Source organism: Dendropsophus ebraccatus, chromosome 11, assembly GCF_027789765.1.
Source record: "Dendropsophus ebraccatus isolate aDenEbr1 chromosome 11, aDenEbr1.pat, whole genome shotgun sequence".
In the NCBI taxonomy this organism is placed as follows: Eukaryota; Metazoa; Chordata; class Amphibia; order Anura; family Hylidae; genus Dendropsophus; species Dendropsophus ebraccatus.
This window is the reverse complement of record NC_091464.1, coordinates 33736811-33758095: the sequence shown is the minus strand read 5'-3', so window position 1 is coordinate 33758095 and position 21285 is coordinate 33736811. Positions and strand designations below refer to the sequence as shown.

The following is a 21285-nucleotide window of genomic DNA, read 5'->3' as shown; positions in this document are numbered from 1 at the left end:
ACACAAAAATGAGGTCGACCACGTTTTTAAGTACGCTTAAAAAAAAAACGGATGCGTTTTTTTATAATGGAAGTCAATAGAAAAACAGATCAAAACGGATGCACACACTTGCATCCGTGTTTTTCATCCGTTTTTTTTTTGCAAAAAAAGGATTGCAAAAACGTAGTGTGAACCCAGCCTAAGATGGGACAGTGCCGCGGCCAGAGATTGGCAGACCACGCTGTCCCTCCTAAGACCAGCTCATCTCAAAAGTAACAGTGGCTACAGACAAAAACACAGTGCTGGATCTGTAGCACAGTGGATACCACTAATGCCCCACTGTAGCCTATTGACTTACACTTAGGTCCGTTGACTTACTGTGTGTTTTTTTTTTTTTCTTTTTCCCTTTTTCATTGCATGTAGCATTGTTCTTCCCTTAAAATATGATGACTGATGACAAAGCCTTCAAATGAAGCTTCTGATTATGTGATCACCTTAGTCAACCTTAATGCTTTCTGGGGAAAAAATTATGAAAATGAGCTCTTCTCCATAATAAAGAAAGTTCACTCTAATACCACCTATTGGAAGTTTTCGTGTTTCAGTTTATCTCTGCTGCATCCATGCATTTTAGTATTGCAGATAAACCATTATACAGTAGGTAATTAGCATTTCAAGGAACTCAAATTACGTTCTCATTCACTCGAAGAATTGACTTGTCAGTTATTTGAGTGGAGAGAGGATGCGCACAAGCGGTCCATCTGACACTGAGGCAGACGGGATTTTGCGTCGGAATTTCGCTAAATTTTCTCAGTGTGAACTCTCTCTAAAAGCTGATCAGCAATATGCTAGGATTTGGCCTCCAACCATTCTGCTATTGACGATCAATCCTGAGGATAATAATCATGTGTGACAGTCACCCATTGCTTTACTCAGTGATGGATCAGTAAGAACATTTCTGGATCTGTTCACTTGTTTCATAGTTATACAATAATTATAGTGCTTGAAAAGCACTATATTGTAATCCGTATTCTTCTTCTTCCAGCCATTTTTCTGCGCGTAATACAGCCCAAACCACTTTGCGCACACACTCCGTTCAAACGGCGTTTCGAAGCCCTCAACTGTGTGAGGCGTTTTGATCGGATTTGTCGTTTTTAAGAAATTTACGTTTAAAGACCCCAAATTTCCCATAGAAAATAATGGCCCATTGCAAATAATGGCCACACTCTAACCGCTAACAGCCAATCACAGCACATATGCAAATAGCTGAAATATAGCAGCCAATAGGAACTCTAAGGTCTCGTCAGGCAATGTATTACACAATCCACAGTCACATGTCCACTATTGGCCAATAGAATTTGTAATATATGGAAGGTCATTAACGATTTTGTCTCACTGACATGAGTAAGATTGTCATGGTAACCCAGTACCCAGGTCGCTCTTAAAAGGGACCCAGGTCGCTCTTAAAAGGGACCCAGCTCGCTCTTAAAGAGCGACCCAGGTCCCTCTAAGAGCGACCTGGGTCCCTTTAAGAGCGAAGGGACCCAGGTGGCTCTTAAAGGAACCCATGTGGCTCTTAAAGGGATGGGACCCAAGTCGCTCTTAAAGAGACGGCACCCAGGATTAAAGTTTCTCCTAAAAGGAAGTCACTGGTAAAGGGGCGCTCTGGAAGTCACTGGTAAGGGGGGGCTCTTTTCAAGCACTATGTATTTTCCCGGAAATGCAAATCTAGTTTAATTACTGTGATTGTAAATTACCCACTTATGTTGAAGGGGAATTACAAGCAAATAGAATAAACAGTGCAAAAGTTTAACAATACAACTTGTCCACCACTTCATAATATATGTTGGGTAATAAAACTGGAGTACATTTCAAAGATGGCCACCAAAGATTAGAGATGATCGAACCTCGGGATTTTGCAGGTTCGATTGAACTTGAATATTCTCTAACCTGCCGCATTTGATTCCCTATACCTTCCCGGTCCGTGAGGAAGAAGGAGACAGCCCGAGTACCGCCTGGAATTCCCGGATACAGCCTATTACCTAGGCTGTATCCCGGAATTCCAGGCGGTACCCGGGCTGTCTCCTCCTTCCCTACGGACCGAGTAGGCATCGGGAATCAAATGCGGCAGGTTGAAGTTTGATCAAACCTGAAAAATCCCGAGGTTCAATCATCTCTACCCAAGATTTCCAAACTGCAGAACAGAAATCATCCAAGGATCTCTGTGACATTGCTGTCTTCCTTATCACACCAGCAGAGAGGAAATGTCCCACAGCACGGCTGTAACCAGGGTCTCCAGAGGTTATTGAGGAAGCATAACTGTGCAGGCACCTCACTGACTGTTTTCTGATGTTCTGCCACTGCCATCTTTATTCTGTTCAGTACAGTCTTATATAGGTCTACATGGGGGTCAAGAGGGCTGGATTCTGAAGGATCAGCTGATAATTCAAATAACAATGGAGGGTCATGGTGAAGAACACAGTCTCCTTCGCAAGCACAAAACCTAGCATTATAACAGCCCACTGCACCTTCTGGGAAAAAGACTGGAGTCACATAGTGAGCTTTCCAAATAGCGCCACCTAGGAGAACAAAATTCAAATAAAATATTTCATTTTTTGTACATTTTAAAATGTAGCATTTTTTTTCCAAACCCCACTTATGGTATTTTCCGGTGTATAAGATGACCCAAACCTTTCCAGTTAAAATATAGTGTTTGCGATATACTAACCGTATAAGACTACCCGTTAACGCACACCAAATAAAAATTAATAAACATCAGACAGCAGCGAGATCTGAGAGGCAGAGAAGGAGGTACAGTAATTCCAGCAGGATACAAGGGTGGACCAGATGGGTGAAAGGTGTGTTTTTCTGGGTACAGTGCTACTCTACTGTATCTCCCCCCCCCCCACCGCATGTAGTGATCGCAGATTCTTCAGTCCGGTTCTGGAGTTTTTCAGCACCTACCCTATGAGACAACACCCTGCGTATAAGATGACCCCTAACTTTTAAAAAGATTTTCCTGAGTTAAAAAGTAGTCTTTAGCGCAGGAAAATACAGTACATTTATTACATTGTATTTTGACAGATTTCCATACTGAAAAATAGTTTGCAATTACGCTCCATTTACTTCAATGGAACTGAGTTTTAAACCCCACCCAATCTGGAGACAAGAGTGGTACAAGAGTGGTGCAAAAGTGGCCATGTTTTTGTAGCACTGGATAACCCCTTTAAAGGGGTTATCCAGTGCTACAAAAACATGGCCACTTTATTCCAGAGACAGCCCCGCTCTTGTCCCCAGCTTGGGTGGGGCTTTGCTGCTCAGTTCCATTGAAGTGAATGGAGCTTAATTGCAAACCGCACCTGAACTGGAGGCAAGAGTCGTGTTGTCTCTGAAAGAAAGTGTCCATGTTTTTGTAGCACTGGATAACCCCTTTAATAACAGAGAGGGGTGACAACCTGCAGCTGATCTTACTGACTTGGACCCATAAGTTAAAGGGAACCTGTCACCACCCCGTGCCAGGTTAGAGCCCGGCCGCCCCCCCGCTAGAGCCCCTTATACTCATCTTGTTCCCGAAGTCCCGTTCCTGGAGCCGGTCCGGGGACGGAGATATCACCATGGGAAGTCCGGCGTGCATGCTGCTGAGATGAGTCCGACACTCATAGAGAATGAATGGAGCCGTCATTCTCTATGGGCATTGGAGTCACCGCAGCAGCGCGCGCGCCGGACTTTCCACTGTGATACCTCGTTCCCGAAGTCCCGCTTCTTCAGCCGGTCCCGGGACGAAGATATCACAGTGGAAAGTCCGGCGTGCATGCTGCTGAGATGAGTCCGACACTCATAGAGAATGAATGGAGCAGTCATTCTCTATGGGCATTGGACCCACCTCAGCAGCGCGCGCGCCGGACTTTCCACTGTGATATCTCCGTCCCGGGACCGGCTGAAGAAGCGGGACTTCGGGAACGAGGTGAGTGTAAGGGGCTCTAGCAGGGGGTCGGCCGGGCTCTGACCCGGCACAGGGGGTGACAGGTCCTCTTTAAACCAAGATCAGTACTGACTTACAGCCACTTTGTGAGATTCTGATTTACATCTGTAATGTATATTGGCGATTTCCCCGTAAACATCCTTCATACCTGGGCAGTGGCAGGTACATTTTCTGGTCATATATATATATATATATACACTCACCGGCCACTTTATTAGGTACACCTGTCCAACTGCACGTTACCACTTAATTTCTAATCAGCCAATCACATGGCGGCAACTCAGTGCATTTAGGCATGTAGACATGGTCAAGACAATCTCCTGCAGTTCAAACCGAGCATCAGTATGGGGAAGAAAGGTGATTTGAGGGCCTTTGAACGTGGCATGGTTGTTGGTGCCAGAAGGGCTGGTCTGAGTATTTCAGAAACTGCTGATCTACTGGGATTTTCACGCACAACCATCTCTAGGGTTTACAGAGAATGGTCCGAAAAAGAAAAAACATCCAGTGAGCAGCAGTTCTGTGGGCGGAAATGCCTTGTTGATGCCAGAGGTCAGAGGAGAATGGGCAAACTGGTTTGAGCTGATAGAAAGGCAACAGTGACTCAAATAGCCAACTGTTACAACCAAGGTAGGCAGAAGAGCATCTCTGAACGCACAGTACGTCCAACTTTGAGGCAGATGGGCTACAGCAGCAGAAGACCACACCGGGGGCCAAGAACAGGAAACTGAGGCTACAATTTGCACAAGCTCATCGAAATTGGACAGTAGAAGATTGGAAAAACGTTGCCTGGTCTGATGAGTCTCGATTTCTGCTGCGACATTCGGATGGTAGGGTCAGAATTTGGCGTCAACAACATAAAAGCATGGATCCATCCTGCCTTGTGTCAACGATTCAGGCTGGTGGTGGTGGTGTCATGGTGTGGGGAATATTTTCTTGGCACTCTTTGGGCCCCTTGGTACCAATTGAGCATTGTTGCAATGCCACAGCCTACCTGAGTATTGTTGCTGACCATGTCCATCTCTTTATGACCACAATGTGCCCAACATCTGATTGCTACTTTCAGCAGGATAATGCGCAATGTCATAAAGCTAAAATCATCTCAGACTGGTTTCTTGAACATGACAATGAGTTCACTGTACTCCAATGGCCTCCACAGTCACCAGATCTCAATCCAATAGAGCATCTTTGGGATGTGGTGGAACGGGAGATTGGCATCATGGATGTGCAGCCGACAAATCTGCGGCAACTGTGTGATGCCATCATGTCAATATGGACCAAAATCTCTGAGGAATGCTTCCAGCACCTTGTTGTATCTATGCCATGAAGAATTGAGGCAGTTCTGAAGGCAAAAGGGGGTCCAACCCGTTACTAGCATGGTGTACCTAATAAAGTGGCCGGTGAGTGTATATAGAGGATGATTTCTCTGGAGACCAGCTAGCCATGTAGCCTATCCGCCAGATATTTGTGTTAGTTGAAACTAGAGGAAAATTACACAAACACAACATAGAAACCCCATGGTGTTCAGGGCAGTAAATCATTAACATGGACTTACTTACTCTCTTTTTGATGCCAGCGGACTGCGTGTAGATGAAGGCCACAGTAATGGAAAAGAAACTCATGTTCTGAGTGAGGTTTCTGCTTTGTGAGCAGAGGCATTAAGTTCTGTCCATCAATTATTCTAATGAAACGGGAAAAAAATAGCTGTAGTTTCTTGCTTTTATTTTACTTGACTAAAATTCTTCTCTCTTAATCCCTACTGCCCTTTACACTTTCATACTATTTAAAGTGAATCTATTCCAACCTACTGACACTGTTAGATCAGGGAGACACATGGTACCTTTCATATATCCAGCTATGCTTCCATAAGGGTATGTTCACACTGAGCAAAACAGGCAGAATTCCATGGTGGATCCCCCGCCTGCCTCAGTGTCACAAAGTGTCTCTATGGGATGGCTCACATACCAACGACATGTCAATTCTTTGATTGGAGAGCGATGGAAGCAGAGGCGCACAAGCCATCCCATAGAGACACTGTGTGACACTGAGGCAGGTGGGATTCTGCCGTTTTGCTCAGTGTGAAAGGGCAAAGAAAAATGCTTGTATTCAAAGAGACTTTAAAGGGATACTCTGGTGAAAAGCTGTTTCCCAGTAATTGAAACACATTACAAAGTTATATAACATTGTAATATGCTTCAATCACCTATCTGTCCCCCTTCCCTATCTTTTCCCCCCTTAATCTCCCACCAGGAAGTGAAGTAAGCTCATTCTTATCTAATGACTGTTGACCCCAGGCTGCTCTGTGGAAGCCATTTTGTGGCAATGACATCATCAAGAGGGAAACTTAGCCTAGCCTCCCTTTGTCAGATGACTCATGTTGCTCAGCTCTGATTGACTGAGCAAGCTGTAAGCCAGTTCTACGGAGTCAGTTAGACATCACAGGAGACAAAGTGCATCATGGGAAAGGCCAAACCAGGAAGTGAAGAAAAATTGAAGACACCAACTGGAGCTTCAGTTCAGTTTTTTTTTTATCAGCGGCAGAGTTGTCCTTTAAGCTCTGAATTGCTAAAAGCTGGAAACCCCTCCTTATCCCCCACCTTCCATCCCTGACCCAGCTTGACAGAGAGCTGGAAGCTAAAACCCAAGCCGGAATCTCTAGACAAATGTATCTGTCTACCAGTTCAGCTTGCTGTGTCCCTATGGGTTAATTAACCTGTCATATGTTCTTCTTAATTTTGAGTGGTGCAGTCATGTTCCACACCTTGGGGAACCAGGTGTGACAGCTGGTAGCCAGTTAATTCACAAGAGGTCTGGGTATTACAGCCACAATCTGAGCCGCACACTCTCTGCAGCCGGTACTCAATGAATAGCGGCCACAGAAAACTAACATGTCAGTTTCTCATGCGGCCGGATGGAATCCCGTCCGGATCATAAACTATGTGTATACGCTCCGGCCGGGATTCCATTCATTCAAATGCAACATATGTTTTGCATAAATCACGGACGTTGTTGCAATTTGCAACAACGGACGTAATTTATGTAAAACATACGTTTTGTAAACATGGCCTAAGAATGCAACAAAAAAAAAAAACATTATAGCACAAACCTGTCTTTTGGCAAATCACCACCACCCAAGTAGACAAGGGTTGGATAGATATCCATTAGACTTGTGGGTTCATCAATTTCCACATTAGAAGGAATCACACCAGGCCACCGGAATATCCCTGGCACTCGAATACCACCTTCCCAGCCAGCCATACCTTTTCCACCTGGCAATTTTACATAAGAAGAACATTTTGTAAAGGCCCTTTAGATAAACAGTTTAAAATATTGCAGTCATAGTCATCTTATTGATCCATTGTTGCTCCCATTATGAAATTGTTCAAGTCTACCAGTAGTTTACTGCCATATGCTTCCTGTTCACCAACTCAACATGGAGGAATTGCCCGCTTAGGCAATTGCAGTGTAAGGCGGGTCACTTCTGCAGCCACTGATCAGCAGCAGGCATTTTCTGCTTGTCGGTACAGTAAGCAGGAAACACACGGCAGTACGGACAAAAAACATTAAAATTGCAATGGGAATTGGCAACAGCTACAGATCGTGAAATAAAGACTTTTTTTTTTTTGTGAAGATGCTGGATCACAGAACAGCCCTAAAGGTAACTAGGTGAGATTCGTGGAAACTGGCAGCATGTCGAATATTTATGTCCGTTCTGCATTGATTTAAATGCTATTTTTACAGCATCAATGGCCATTGTTTGACAGTTAAGACAACAGCTGTTGTTTTTAAGTTCCAAACAATGGCCGTTGTCCGTACTGTGTGTGAACATAGCCTACAGGAGAATTCCGGGCAGTAACTATCTGAATATCCATTTTAAAATAAAATGTAAAGAATATATGATTAATAAAATGATGTGTTATGTCCCATTTGTGCTAATTGCTTTTTACCAAGACATTTTGCTTCCCAGGAGATGCAAAGTTAGCCGTGTATATAGCTTATAGATATTCTATTCTATTAATCTGTTCAGCCTCTGCCCCTTCATTTCAGTCATCGTGGAAATCTGAACACCAGATCACCACCAATTAAATCCAACCAAAATGTCATAATTAGAACAACTATTAATACATACATTGCTCCATTACATTATGCTCTGAACTCTTTTCTCACCTCTATAAATTCCATTCCAACCTCCAGTTTGGAGTTCGCCTTCCTTGACCTCTAAATGTCCACCATGGTCAGAGGCAAAATAGATCATTGTGTTGTTTTTCAAACCTGCATTATTAATAGTGTTCACTACTGAACCTGAAACAAAAAATACTACTGAAATTTTGAGCCCGTAAATGATTATAGAGGGATCACATACTGCATTGTATCTCTACCTAACCCTTTGGGTGCCATACAGAACAATGTGGACCCCAGGGGGTTAAGTTAGGATGCACAGCATCCCCATTTAAGGCCCTGGGGGCCATACTGATCTAACAGTGCATATATGCCTGCAAGGAAGGGGGTTAAGTAATCAGCAGCTGCAAAGGGGTTCTGTCTCAGCCGCTGATTGGCTGATTTATCCCCACCCCCACCCCCCAACAGAGCAAAATCTGGCCCACAGTAAAAACAAAATAGTGGTTTTTAATGGAGCAGAAGAATTCCATTTAATTTTATGGGAGAAAAACCACTACCGTTTACACCCCCTACCCCCCACCCTCACCCCGATGCTGCACAGAGCCTCAAAAACAAGGGAAGAAAAATGCCACACCAAAAAGACGCCATGCATGTAAGGCAGATCATGAATTTGGCATTTTTCCAAGATTATAAGGCGGTGAGTAAAGACCTCCTTAGAGCATGTTCACACATCTCTTTTAGAACCTACATTCAGTGCATGTGATGAGAAAACTCCCCCCCAAAAAATGACATTCTGGCACAAGTCGGACCAGTATGTGGCAGTACAGACTAGTAATGTAGACTTTTTATTCCACACAATTCCAAACAAGTGTTTGGAACTGTGCACTTTTTTATTTTATTTTAGCAATGTATTGTACGGTTTATCTGTAAAGTGAGACACATCTCAGCCTTTCAGCAGAGGAAAGCTGAGTCCATTCCCTATACAGTAAACAGTGCTGCACTATGGTGTAAAGGCCACATGTGCAGATTCTGTACACATCTGCAAATAGAAAACTCCGCCCACCAGCTACTGCTTGGCAGCTATCTATCCATGTTGTGTAGAGGCAGTCAACTGTCAATCAGCAGCTGGAGGGCGGAGGGGGAGGGGTGTGGCAAGAATCCTATTCTCCTGCATATTAGAAGAACAGATAAGCAGAATTATACAAGTAATACACTGATCTATTCAGCATTTCTATCACTAGTTTATGCTTCCCTCATTTAAGGCGACATATACTTAGTGACAGATTCCCTTTAAACTGCAAAGCTGGCTTCACACATATAGTACTTAACAATTTTAACATGCTTCACCACATGATCAATAGCCGTATGATAAAACCACTAACTCCTGGTCTAGTTTTTGCTTTTGGTTTATTTTGTGGCTTTTGGTTTTGCTGTTGGCTGCCTGACATTCTATAATTAAAAACAATTATCTGACAGGTGGAATAGGCTACAGCATTGCTAATAAATAAAAAGAAACACTGAGGTAGGTTGATTTCTTTATCTCTAATACGGGAGTCTGCAGATACATCAGGTTTATCACAGTAGTTCAGGCTTCATGATAAATCTGAAGCATCGCCCCTGGTGTACAACGTTACACCACCTATTAGTTGGCTTTCTCTACACCAATACCCTGCAACTAAATTTGGGTACAATTTTGCACATGGTTTTGCTTCTTAGGTCACCGTTTTTTTCACTTAGCTGTGGCCCTTTGCATCTAAGACACACACTCTTGTCACATTTCAGCCTTGCACTCATATTGCAAGGCATGTACACCAATACAGACAGAATTTGATGCATTTGGAATAGTAAGTCTGCCCCACTGTATCTATGACTTACCGACCATAAAGTCCAATTCTTCAACATTATCCCCATAAGGACCATGCTTGCTTTTTCCAGTAAATGCTTTTGTGGTTACTAATGGAATGTGAACGTGGAGAAAGGAAACGATGAGCAGAAATGGGGCATTCTTATTTCTTAAAATAAACAAAATAAAAATGTTTATTCTACGTAGTAATGTTTAAGACATACATATAATATTACAGTTCTTTTTGGCTATGGCAGTCATATATGCACAACTTGTATACGCTGTGGCTCTCAGGTGAAAGAGAGTCTGACTACTGTACAAGATATGGGCAGCACTGAATGATTGGCTGAGCAGGCTGTCTATCTCAGCCAGTGATTGGCTGAGCAGGCTGTCTATACTTAGCCAGTGATTGGCTGAGCAGGCTGTCTATACTTAGCCAGTGATTGGCTGAGCAGGCTGTCAACCCTGAGACAAGTTCAGGTATGCTGTAAAAAAAAGTGTTTTTTATTAATAAAAAGTCCCCTCCCCCTTTTCAGATTTTGTAAATAGAAATAAACATATTTGGTATTGCCGTGTGCGTAATCAGCCAAAACTATTAAATTATCACATTCCTGACCCGCCACAGTGCAAAATTGTGCATTTTTGTCACATCAAATCCAGAAAAATTGTAATAAAAAATGATCAAAAAGTCACATATACGCAAGCAAGGTACTGAGAGAAAGAAAAGATCATGGTGCAAGAAATGACATCTAACACAGCCCCATAGACCAAAGGATAAAAGCGTTATAAGGATAGTAATAGAGCAATTTCATTTTTTTTAAGGTTTTAATTTTTTAAAAGCAGTCAGATAAAATAAAAGTCATATAAATTACATATCGTTGTAATTGTACTGACTTGAGGAATATGTATAACATGTCAGTTTTACTATAGAACGAATGGCGAAAACAAGAAACCCCCCAAAACAATTTCACTGCACGAATATTTTTTTTTCTGGTTTTGCAGCATACTTTATGGAAAAATGAAGTCTGCCATTGCAAAGTACAGTTAGTGGTGCAAAAAATAAGGGCTCATGTGGGTATCTAGGTGGAAAAATGCAAGCCCTGTGGCCTTTTAAACACGAGGAGGAAAAAACGAAAATCCCAAAAAATTAACATTAGCCCCGTCCTGAAGGGGTTAAACGCTGGATAACCTCTTTAATGTAACATACCTTTCAATGAACTGTTGCGCCTCCCTCACCATCTGTGATGCAATTCTTTCCATCTTCATTGGTTGCTCAATGATTTCATGATTTCTCAGAATTATGCAGTTCCAGTGTTGTGTAAATCCATATTTCAAGTACCAGGTGATAAAAAATAATACCGTAAACAGTGCACTGTAGAGGATGAGATTCCTGCTGATGGTGAGCATGTTACTGTATCTAACAATCACCAACGTCATCACCGCAAAAGCCATAAGTTGGGTAAGAAGTTTAAGTTGTGCTTGAAGATGAGCATCTAATATATTCACTCCTCCACACTCGTAGACGAGAGTATGGGGTAAACCATAGAAATAATCAAAGCCGTGGTTAAGAGGATGGTGACAATGATCATTAGAAGACTCACAATTCAAACCAAGATGCCATTTGCCTAAAGAAATAAGAGACATTGTGGTAAAAGCATAGAACACAACTGAAGCGAAAGTCACTCCAAAGCCCTATTGTGATATTTTGATTCGAAGTTATTACTGCCTATTCATTGGATAGGTAATATCTACTATCCCACCAGTCGCCAAACAAAAGCCTTGGGTTCTCTTTGCCCCATAACCACATGACTGTGGTGACTTAGAGAAGTTTGTGCACCCAGCCACTCCATTTTAAGTCTATAGCACTGGCAAAAATAACCAAGAGCACCTGTTTGTATGTTTTAAAACATTACCTATAAATCCAGTAGAATAGCCTTGTTTCTGCAGAAGTGAGGCGAATGTAGTTTCATTCGGGGGGAGTCCACCAGATACACCAATCCACCGTAGCACAAAACGTTCGCCACATGTTGCCATACCTAATAATAACAACTCAGATTATAACCCATTACATATTTTAACTAGAGATGAGCGAACCGGGTTCGGGTTCGAGTCGATCTGAACCAGAACGTTCGGCATTTGATAAGTGGGGGCTGCTGAACTTGGATAAAGCTCTAAGGTTGTCTGGAAAACATGGATACAGCCAATGACTATATCCATGTTTTCCACATAGCCTTAGGGCTTTATCCAACTTCAGCAGCCGCCGCTAATCAAATGCCGAAAGTTCGGGTTCGGATGGACTCGAGCATTCTCGAGGTTCGCTCATCTCTAATTTTAACAACCTAATAAAGAAAGCAGTTAAGAGTTGGAGAATTTTCGACTTCCTTGACAGAAGGTGACAAACATAACTGTTCATATGTTGTTGCCCATGGCGAGACTAACAATTCATTCCATACTATTATCTATTCAGTCTCCTTCCCGCAGTTCTGAGCTGTTGCTTGTGCTGAAGACATAATAAACTGCTTGTGAGCTTTTCTTTCTGTCTCCCCCTGCCCTTCTGAGACAGCTGATGTAAACAAGTCCCTATCTGCAACTTTGTAATGCCAATAGGATTGCAACTTGACCTCAGATTAATCCTCCCAGCATTACAAAGAAGCTACAAATATGCAGATAGGGACTTGTTTACATCAGCTGTCTCAGAAGGGAGGGGGGAGGAGGGGGGGAAAGCTCACACACTTTTTTTTGTCTTCAGCAGAAAGTAGCAGCTCAGAACTGGGGAAAGGAGACTGAATAGATAATAAAAAGTATGGAATAAATTGTTTGTCTCCCCATGGGCAGCAACATATGAAAAGTTATGTTTGAGTGGAATACCCCTTTAGGCTGCGTTCACACTACGTATATTTCAGTCAGTATATTTCAGTCAGTATTGCAACCAAAACCAGGAGTGGATTAAAAACACAAAGGATCTGTTCACACAATGTTGAAATTGAGTGGATGGCCGTCATTTAATGGCAAATATTTGCTGTTATTTCAGAACAACGGCGGTTTTATTGAAATAATGGCAGTTATTTACCGTTATATGGCGGCCATCCACTCAATTTCAACATTGTGTGTTTTTAATCCACTCCTGGTTTTGGTTGCAATACTGACTGAAATATACTGACTGAAATATACGTAGTGTGAACGCAGCCTCAGGGTTGGTTCACACACAAGGGATCCGCAGTGGATTTCACGCTGCAAATTTGCAGCAAAATCCCCTGTGGATCCTTGACTGTTATTTTCAATGAGATTCCATACTCTCAGTGGGATTATCCTCCCGCTGCGAGTATTTAAAAGTCACCCCCCTTAACCCCCCACAGCCCGGTGCATCCTTTACCGCGTCAGCGCTCCGGCTTGCTTTGGGAGCTCCCGGCGTCTCTGGTGATCAGCCAATCAGTGCCAGCAGCTAAATTTGTGACATGATGTAGCTCTGCAAGTAAACCTGCACTACCTCACTACAGATGCACAAGTTATTTATTTCAAAGACTGAAAAGTAGTTCTAGTATCGTACAGCTGCACAATATTGGATGCGGTCCTGAGGAGTATTTAACCCTATTTGTGCTGTCATTATTCCACATAAGAACAATCTGAGAGGAGATAATATTTACTCACCAGATCTCATAGGATACCGTCCTGTTATTAAGGCAGCCCTGCTTGGTGTACACATTGGTGCTGCTGTGATGTGCTGGGTTAATTTAACTCCATCATTTGCAAGTCTGTCAATATTAGGTGTCCTTTGATAAGAAAATAATACGTAGAATTTATGTAAAAAGGTCTTTTCCTACTTATATATCTACATGTATAAATAATATTTTATATATATATATATATATATATATATATATATATATATATATATACATACATACATATACTAGAAAATGTACCCGGCGCTGCCCGGGTATAAAGTGTCAGTGTGTTAATTAGATTTGTTCTAAGGTGCCAAGCTAAAGATATTGTTTCATCTGAGTTAATCAGTGGAATTAGTGTATACCTGTAGTGCATAGTTGGAGGGGTTCTGTATACCCACAATGTATAGTTTTTAGGGGTCTCGCATATCTGTAGTGCATAGTTGGGGGGGCTGTATACCTGTAGTGTATAGTTGGGGGGGTCCTGTATACCTGTAGTGTGTATTTGGGGGGAGCTGTATACCTGTAGTGTATAGTTGAGGAAGGTCCTGTATACCTGCAGTGTACAGTTGGTGAAGGTCCTGTATACCTGTACTGTATAGTTGGGGGGTCCTGTATACCTGTAGTATATAGTTGGTGCTGTATACCTGTAATGTATAGTTGGTGGAGGTCTTGTATACCTGTAGTTTACAGTTTGAGGGTCCTTGATACCTGTAATGTATAATTGGTGGAGGTCTTGTATACCTGCAGTATATAGTTCGGGGGTCCTGTATACCTGTAGTGCATAATTTGATGCTCCTGTATAACTGTAGTATAGAGTTGGTGGAGGTCCTGATTACCTGTAGTGTATAGTTTGGGGTCCTATATACCTGTACTATATAGTTGGTGGAGTTCCTGTATACCTGTAGGGTATAGTTTTGGGGGTCCTGTATACCTATAGTGTATAGTTTGGGGTCCTTTATACCTGTAGTATATGGTTGGTAAAGGTCCTGTATACCTGAAGTATATAGCTGGTGGAGGTCCTGTATACCTGTAGTGTATAGTTTTGGGGTCCTGTATACCTGTAGTATATAGTTGGTGGAGGTCCCGTGCACCTGTAGTGTATAGTTTTGGGGTCCTGTATACCTGTAGTGTCCTGTATACCTGCAGGGTCGTATTTACCCGTATGGCAGTGTTATTCAGTCACAGTGTGTCGGTATTGGTCTTGTCTGGTATGGCGGTGTTATCCAGTCACAGTATGGCGGTATTGAACAGGTCTGGTGTGGCGGTGTTCTCCAGTCACAGTATGGCGGTATTGGTCAGGTGTGGTATGGCAGTGTTATCCAGCACAGCATGGCGGTATTGGTCAGGTCTGGTATGGCAGTGTTATCCAGTCACAGTATGGCGGTATTGGTCAGGTCTGGTGTGGCAATGTTACCCAGTCACAGTTTGGTATACCTGTAGTGCCCTGTATATACATGTACTGTATAGATGGAGTAGGGGGCCCTTTATACATGTACTGTATAGATGGAGTAGGGGGTCCTGTATATACATGTACTTTATAGATGGAGTAGGGGGCCCTGTATACATGTACTGTATAGATGGAGTAGGGGCTCCTGTATACATGTCCTGTACAGATGGAGTAGGGGCTCCTGTATACATGTCCTCTATTGATGGAGTAGGGGGTCCTGTATAGATGGAGTAGGGTGCCCTGTATACATGTACTGTATAGATGGAGTAGGGTGCCCTGTATACATGTACTGTATAGATGGAGTAGGGGCTCCTGTATACATGTCCTGTATAGATGGAGTAGGGGCTCCTGTATACATGTCCTCTATAGATGGAGTAGGGGGTCCTGTATAGATGGAGTAGGGTGCCCTGTATACATGTACTGTATAGATGGAGTAGGGGGTCTACCAGGTATTACTGTGGATGTTGTGAGGCAGCTGCCCTAGCAACCATTGCTCCCTGTGAAAATGAAAGCAGTAATCCTATCTTATTTACAAAAATTTATAAAAACTAGGGAATTTTATGGGAAAAGACACAAATAACACAAGGCCAGAGGGGGAGAAAGATCTCAGTGTGGTAAATCAATATAAAATTAGAAATTATAAGTGCTGCAATATTATGCTTACCAATTGCAACACTACCATCTGGTGGTCACTGAAATTATAGCAGATGACAAGTATTTAACCTGCAATGCAGTTACAGCATAGATGTAGTATTATATAATATAGTATAATGGAGGAGAGACTGTTTGTAACCCCTCAGCGGCCAGCCAGGTAATGAATTGAGCACCACAAGTAAGGCCCTACAAATTTCAATTCCTATGCGACCACACAAAAGTGAAAAACAAACCAACACTAAGATCTTACCCCCGTCCGCCCCACCAGCCCGACGCACGTTTTGCTCACTTCATCAGGAGCTAACGTGAGCGAAACGTGCGTCAGGCTGGTGGGGCGGACGGGGGTAAGATCTCAGTGTTGGTTTGTTTTTCACTTGTGTGGTCAGATAGGAATTGGAATCTGTAGGGCCTTACTTGTGGTGCTCAATTCATTACCTGGCTGGCCGCTGAGGGGTTACAAACAGTCTCTCCTCCATTATACTATATTATATAATACTACATCTATGCTGTAACTGCATTGCAGGTTAAATACTTGTCATCTGCTATAATTTCAGTGACCACCAGATGGTAGTGTTGCAATTGGTACACATAATATTGCAGCACTTATAATTTCTAATTTTATATTGATTTACCACACTGAGATCTTTCTCCCCCTCTGGCCTTGTGTTATTTGTGTCTTTTCCCATCAAATTCCCTAGTTTTTATAAATTTTTGTAAATTATGCATATGTAAATAAAGGACTTTGTTATACTTATAAATAATTGTGCAATTTTTTTTTGTTTTCTATAATATAATGAACTACTATTTACGCTGATGCTCTGGTTATCCTATTTACTCACTCTGATAATGCACTATCCCGACTCTCCTAAATGTTCCAAACACACTGCAGCCCCAGGGAGGCTTGGAGCTTCAGCACTGAACTGGGGTGAGGTGAGTACAGTCTAGTTTATTATTTTATAGCCCTAGAAGGCAGTATTTTTATTTTTTATTTTTTTTAATTAAGCTGGGGAACCCCTTTAAGGTCTAATGTGTTGTATTAATTTATTAATATATGTTTATTAGGGTTGCAGCTCTGTTTTAAAGTTTATACATCTTTATATGTAACTGGTAAGAGTATGCTAATGAATGCAAGAGTTGCTAGCAAAACAGCCTGTTTGGCCCCGTTGTAAAGGAGCCAATACAGATGTGCAGTTTGTAGAGTGATGAGGATGGTGCCAAAGTGAGTCTAATATGTTTGCCTGGCAGATTCTGTGGATTCGTGGCTCAAAGAAGTTCTCATGATGGCCCAAGGCAGAAGAAGAAAGAAGAAAATGAACTCTGATCATAGAAGACGTTCCCTGTGAGTCACCGGATATAACTGCACTGTAATGTATATGGTGTACAAAACCTGTGTGGGGCTGGCCCTACCTCTATAGTGATCTGTGTACAGAGGATTTTATTCAGTAGCGGCGGTGGTGTTAGTCAGTATGTGGTGGTATTAGTCAGTAGCAGAGGTGGTGTTAGTATGTGGGGATATTATACAGTAGCAGAGGTGTTGTTAGTATGTGGGTGTCTTAGTCACTATGCGGTGGTATTAGTCAGTATGTGGTGGTAATATTTGTTACTTGTTATCTGGTACTGTTTATCAGATTTAGTATACTGGATTTGGTCAGTAACAATATGGTGGTGATGGTAGTGGTTGCGGTGTGGCAGTAATATTTAGGAGGGTAGGGTGATGGGTGTTGGATATTGTCTGGAGGAGTGGGAGGCTGTAGGAGCTTTATGACACCTTGAGGGGGTCTCAGCAGACCCCGTGTGTGTGTGTGTGTGTGTGTGCGGGGGGGGGGGGGGGGGGGGTGGAGGGTCGCCGAAAACAGTTTTGCAAAGGCTGGCCCTGTCTCTGTAGAGTCTATACGGTGACAGGCCATAGGTATTACAGATGGTTTAACCCCTATGTTAATTGGGTTGCTTTATTTAAAAAAAAATGGCTATATGTAACCACCACTAGGATTAGTTTAGGAGCCTACAGCACAATTTTTCTAGCTGATTTCAATGTATGCAGAAAGCTCTCAAGCTCCCCCTAGTGGTGGCTGCAGGTAGACGGTATTATTTAGTGTGATTCTTTCAGGTGATTTCAAGTTTTGAATGAATAAGTTATAGCTTTGGGAGAAAAAGGATCAAGGGTGGATGTTTACTTCAAGTAGTAAGAAAAACCACTCTGCATATAAAATACATAATCTGTGTTGGTGCTACATGCCACAGAACACATTGTTTTACCATCTTGATGAAAAGAACACACAATTCACAATAAATAATAATAATAATAATCTGTTTCCCCAAAAATAAGACCTAGTAGACATTTTGCTGAATTGCTAAATATAAGGCTTCCCCTAAAAGTAAAACCTAGCAAAGTTTTTGTTTTGAAGCATGCCCAACAAACAGAACACCAGGGCATACAGCTGTGATTCTTTTTAGCTCACCGTTGTTATTCCCTATCTTCACCAAATGTTGCAGAGCAGCTGCATGCAGGACATAAAGACTGTCACCTGCTGCCAATCCCAATGCTCTCTTCCACAACGGTCACTTGTAAATTTGCAGACAATGCATTAAGAGGCCTGAGGCCTACTGCCATCCCTGTTGTCCCCTACTGCTAGATGCGCCCAGTCTGCATTATCCCATTGCCTGCCACCATACAGTACACTGTCCCTGCTGTGCTGTACCAGTGTGCTGTGATGAGCTCCCCCTGGTGGCCAGAAGCTGCAATACACTCCCCCCTGTACAAGTAGTCCAGGAACTGCTGTGGGAGAGCATTATATAATAAATGTTCTTTTTTTTTTGTTCAAAAATAAATTTGAATTCTTCATGGGAAAAAATAAGAGCAAAAATAAGTACACTGTCTTATTTTCGGAGAAACAGGGTAATAGTTTTTAAATTATGTATGACTTGGAATATACCTTATTGTGTCATTTCCATAGCATCCAATATCTCCAATGCCAAGATCATCGGCCAGCAGCAGCACAAAGTTGGGTTTAGGGTTTGAGGCCATTACAGGTGTGTTACTGACTAAATGCAAGATAACTAGAAAAATCCTAAAACAGACAAAAAAATGGTGGAATTTGTTACTGCATACCAATGTGCAAGGTAAAACTTGTGGTTGTACAGTTTCCAGATCTTCACAGTAGCTTTAGCTAACCAGGTTACAATTTTTTTTTTAACAAAACACTATTGACAACCTGTCTGTGTGCTATGTGCTCTCCTTCTGAAAGCTTTCACAACTTCAATCTTAAAGGGGTTATCCAGTGCTACAAAAACAGGGCCACTTTCTTCCAGAGACAGCCCCACTCTTGTCTCCAGCTTGGGTGGAGTTTTGCTTCTCAGTTCCATTAAATTAAATAGAGCTTAATTGCAAACCGCACCTGAACTGGAGACAAGAGTCGTGTTGCCTCTGAAAGAAAGTGGCCATGTTTTTGTGGCACTGGATAAGGCTAGGTTCACACTGCGTTTTTAGCATCTGTTTAACTGATCCGTTTTAAAACGGATTGCAAAAAACGGATGCATTTGTGTGCATCCGTTTTTCCATAAAAAAAAAAATGGATGCGTTTTTTTTGACTCACAATAAAGTACTGTTGACACTACTTTTTTGACCGTTAAAAAATAACGGATCCGTTAAACGGATTGCAAAAAATGCAGTGTGAACCCACCCTAACCCCTTTAATGATTGCTAAGGGAAACCCAGACAGTTTTGCTGTTTGATAGTTTGTATTTATTCTTCTAGTGTCTGCAGCTGTATACCCATTTTACTGCAGTAAGCACCTGTGACCAACAGTCAGGGCCAGTGTCAGCACCCCGGAATGCAGGGCCACCGGACACCCATGGAGTGATAAGGCAGGCTTCCCCCACAAGTTTCCAGTTTCACAGGGACTGTACCGACAAATTAATGCCCCCAGTATGTCTCAGTAAGCCCCGCCCCTGGCACCTACCACGGGTGAAGAATAAGCCTGAGTGTGCAGGGCCTGAGGAGGAGAGAGGGGCTGTACAGCTTTTCCAGCATCTTGTATAGCAAGTATAAAAAGATCACTCAGCTTTCCTAGGAAGTTGTATAATGGAGGTCACCCAGCTTTCCTAGCCTCTTGTATAATGGAGGTCACCCAGCTTTCCTAGCCTCTTGTATAATGGAGGTCACCCAGCTTTCCTAGCATCTTGTGTAATGGGGCCATTCAGATTTCCTAGCATCTTGTATAATCGGGTCACCCAGCTTTCCTAGTGTCCTGTATAGTAGGTATAATAGTGGTTACCCAACTTTTCTAGCATCTTGTATAATGGAGGTCACCCAACTTTCCTAGCATCTTGTATAACGGAGGTCACCCATCTTTCCTAGCATCTTGTATAATGGAGGTCACCCATCTTTCCTAGCATCTTGTATAATGGAGGTCACCCAGCTTTCCTAGCCTCTTGTTTAATGGGGTCACCCAGCTTTCCTAGCCTCTTGTATAATGGGGTCACCTAGCTTTCCTAGCATCTTGTTTAGTAGTAGGGGTCTGATGTCAATGATGCCACATGATTTGCTATACAGGGGCCTGATGAGGCTCTGTCGCCCAAGGGCCCACAAAAACCTTGCCAACAGTCCAGCAGTGTGTACACCATCTAGTAAAGGGCCCCATTTTGGGCCTCACTATATCATGCTTAATGTATGCTGCCAGTAGGGTAAACAGTATGTAACTTAACCATGACACCTCTATGAGAACATATGAAAAGTAGCACAAAGTGACAGTACACGGTATAGGCCTCCTGTACTAGCAGCACACATAGATGATCCCTACAAAGGTAGCGCAGCTGAATTTAAAGAGGGCCTGTCACCCCCCGTGCCGGGGTGACAGGCTTCCGACCCCCCGCTAGAGCACCTTATACGTACCTGATCGCGCCGGGTCCCGCTTCTTGAGACGGTCGGGTGACGGAGATTTCAGCGCCCGAAGCCCGGTGCGCGCGCTCCTGAGATGAGTCCAACTCTCATAGAGAATGACTGGTGAGTCAGACGCTCAGTCATTCTTTATGAGCGTTGGACTCATCTCAGGAGCGTGCGCGCCGGGGGTGACAGGTTCCCTTTAACCCTTGTAGCATAACCAGGTAACAATAATACATGCTGTATAGTGAGTAGCTCATTGGTACTTACCCATGCCTTCTTGTATATCCCATTCCTCACCCCGAAGTGATGAAAAATGTGATGAATTTGAATGAATATCACAATGTCCATACAGTTTTATTAGCCTTTTATAGCAGACCTGGCTTGGTCAAACTCCACATTGTTGACATTTATACAAATTTGGTCCTGTAAAGACTTAGTTAAAAATTAACTCCTTCATGCTGCAGCTAGTTTGGGTGTTAATAACCAAGCTCATTTTACAAAATCGGTCTTACTTTAGGCGGATATAGCACATAATGTTTTAAGGGGGTTATGCAGCGAAAAATCTTTTTCTTTTAAATTAACTGGGTTTGGAAAGTTATATAGATTTGTAATTTACTTCTATTTAAAAATCAAATGTCTTCCCATACTTATCAGCTGCTGTATGCACTGCAGGAAATGTGGTTTTCTTTTCAGTCTGACACAGTGCTCTCTGCTACC

At 42.6% G+C, this 21285-nt stretch overlaps 1 protein-coding gene across 5 annotated transcripts; it reads right to left on the bottom strand.

Annotated features, from left to right (window-relative positions):
- Positions 1-561: 561 nt before the first annotated feature.
- On the bottom strand, positions 562-20936 carry LOC138767632 (arylsulfatase H-like). Of its 5 annotated transcripts, XM_069945271.1 has the most exons (11): positions 20836-20936; positions 18620-18754; positions 13566-13687; positions 11831-11953; positions 11125-11542; positions 9950-10086; positions 8123-8272; positions 7062-7224; positions 5515-5636; positions 2172-2555; positions 562-1883 (listed from the first exon to the last, which is right to left on the bottom strand). In XM_069945271.1, the coding sequence occupies exons 1-10, from the start codon at positions 20856-20858 to the stop codon at positions 2185-2187; spliced, it is 1764 nt and encodes a 587-aa protein (XP_069801372.1). In that variant the 5' UTR covers positions 20859-20936; the 3' UTR covers positions 562-1883; positions 2172-2184. The 5 variants fall into 5 exon arrangements, with proteins under 5 accessions (XP_069801372.1, XP_069801371.1, XP_069801373.1 ...); XM_069945270.1 differs by lacking the exon at positions 562-1883 and having other exon boundaries at positions 2067-2555; XM_069945272.1 differs by lacking the exon at positions 562-1883 and having other exon boundaries at positions 2067-2555; positions 8123-8257.
- Between the last annotated feature and the right edge of the window lie 349 nt (positions 20937-21285).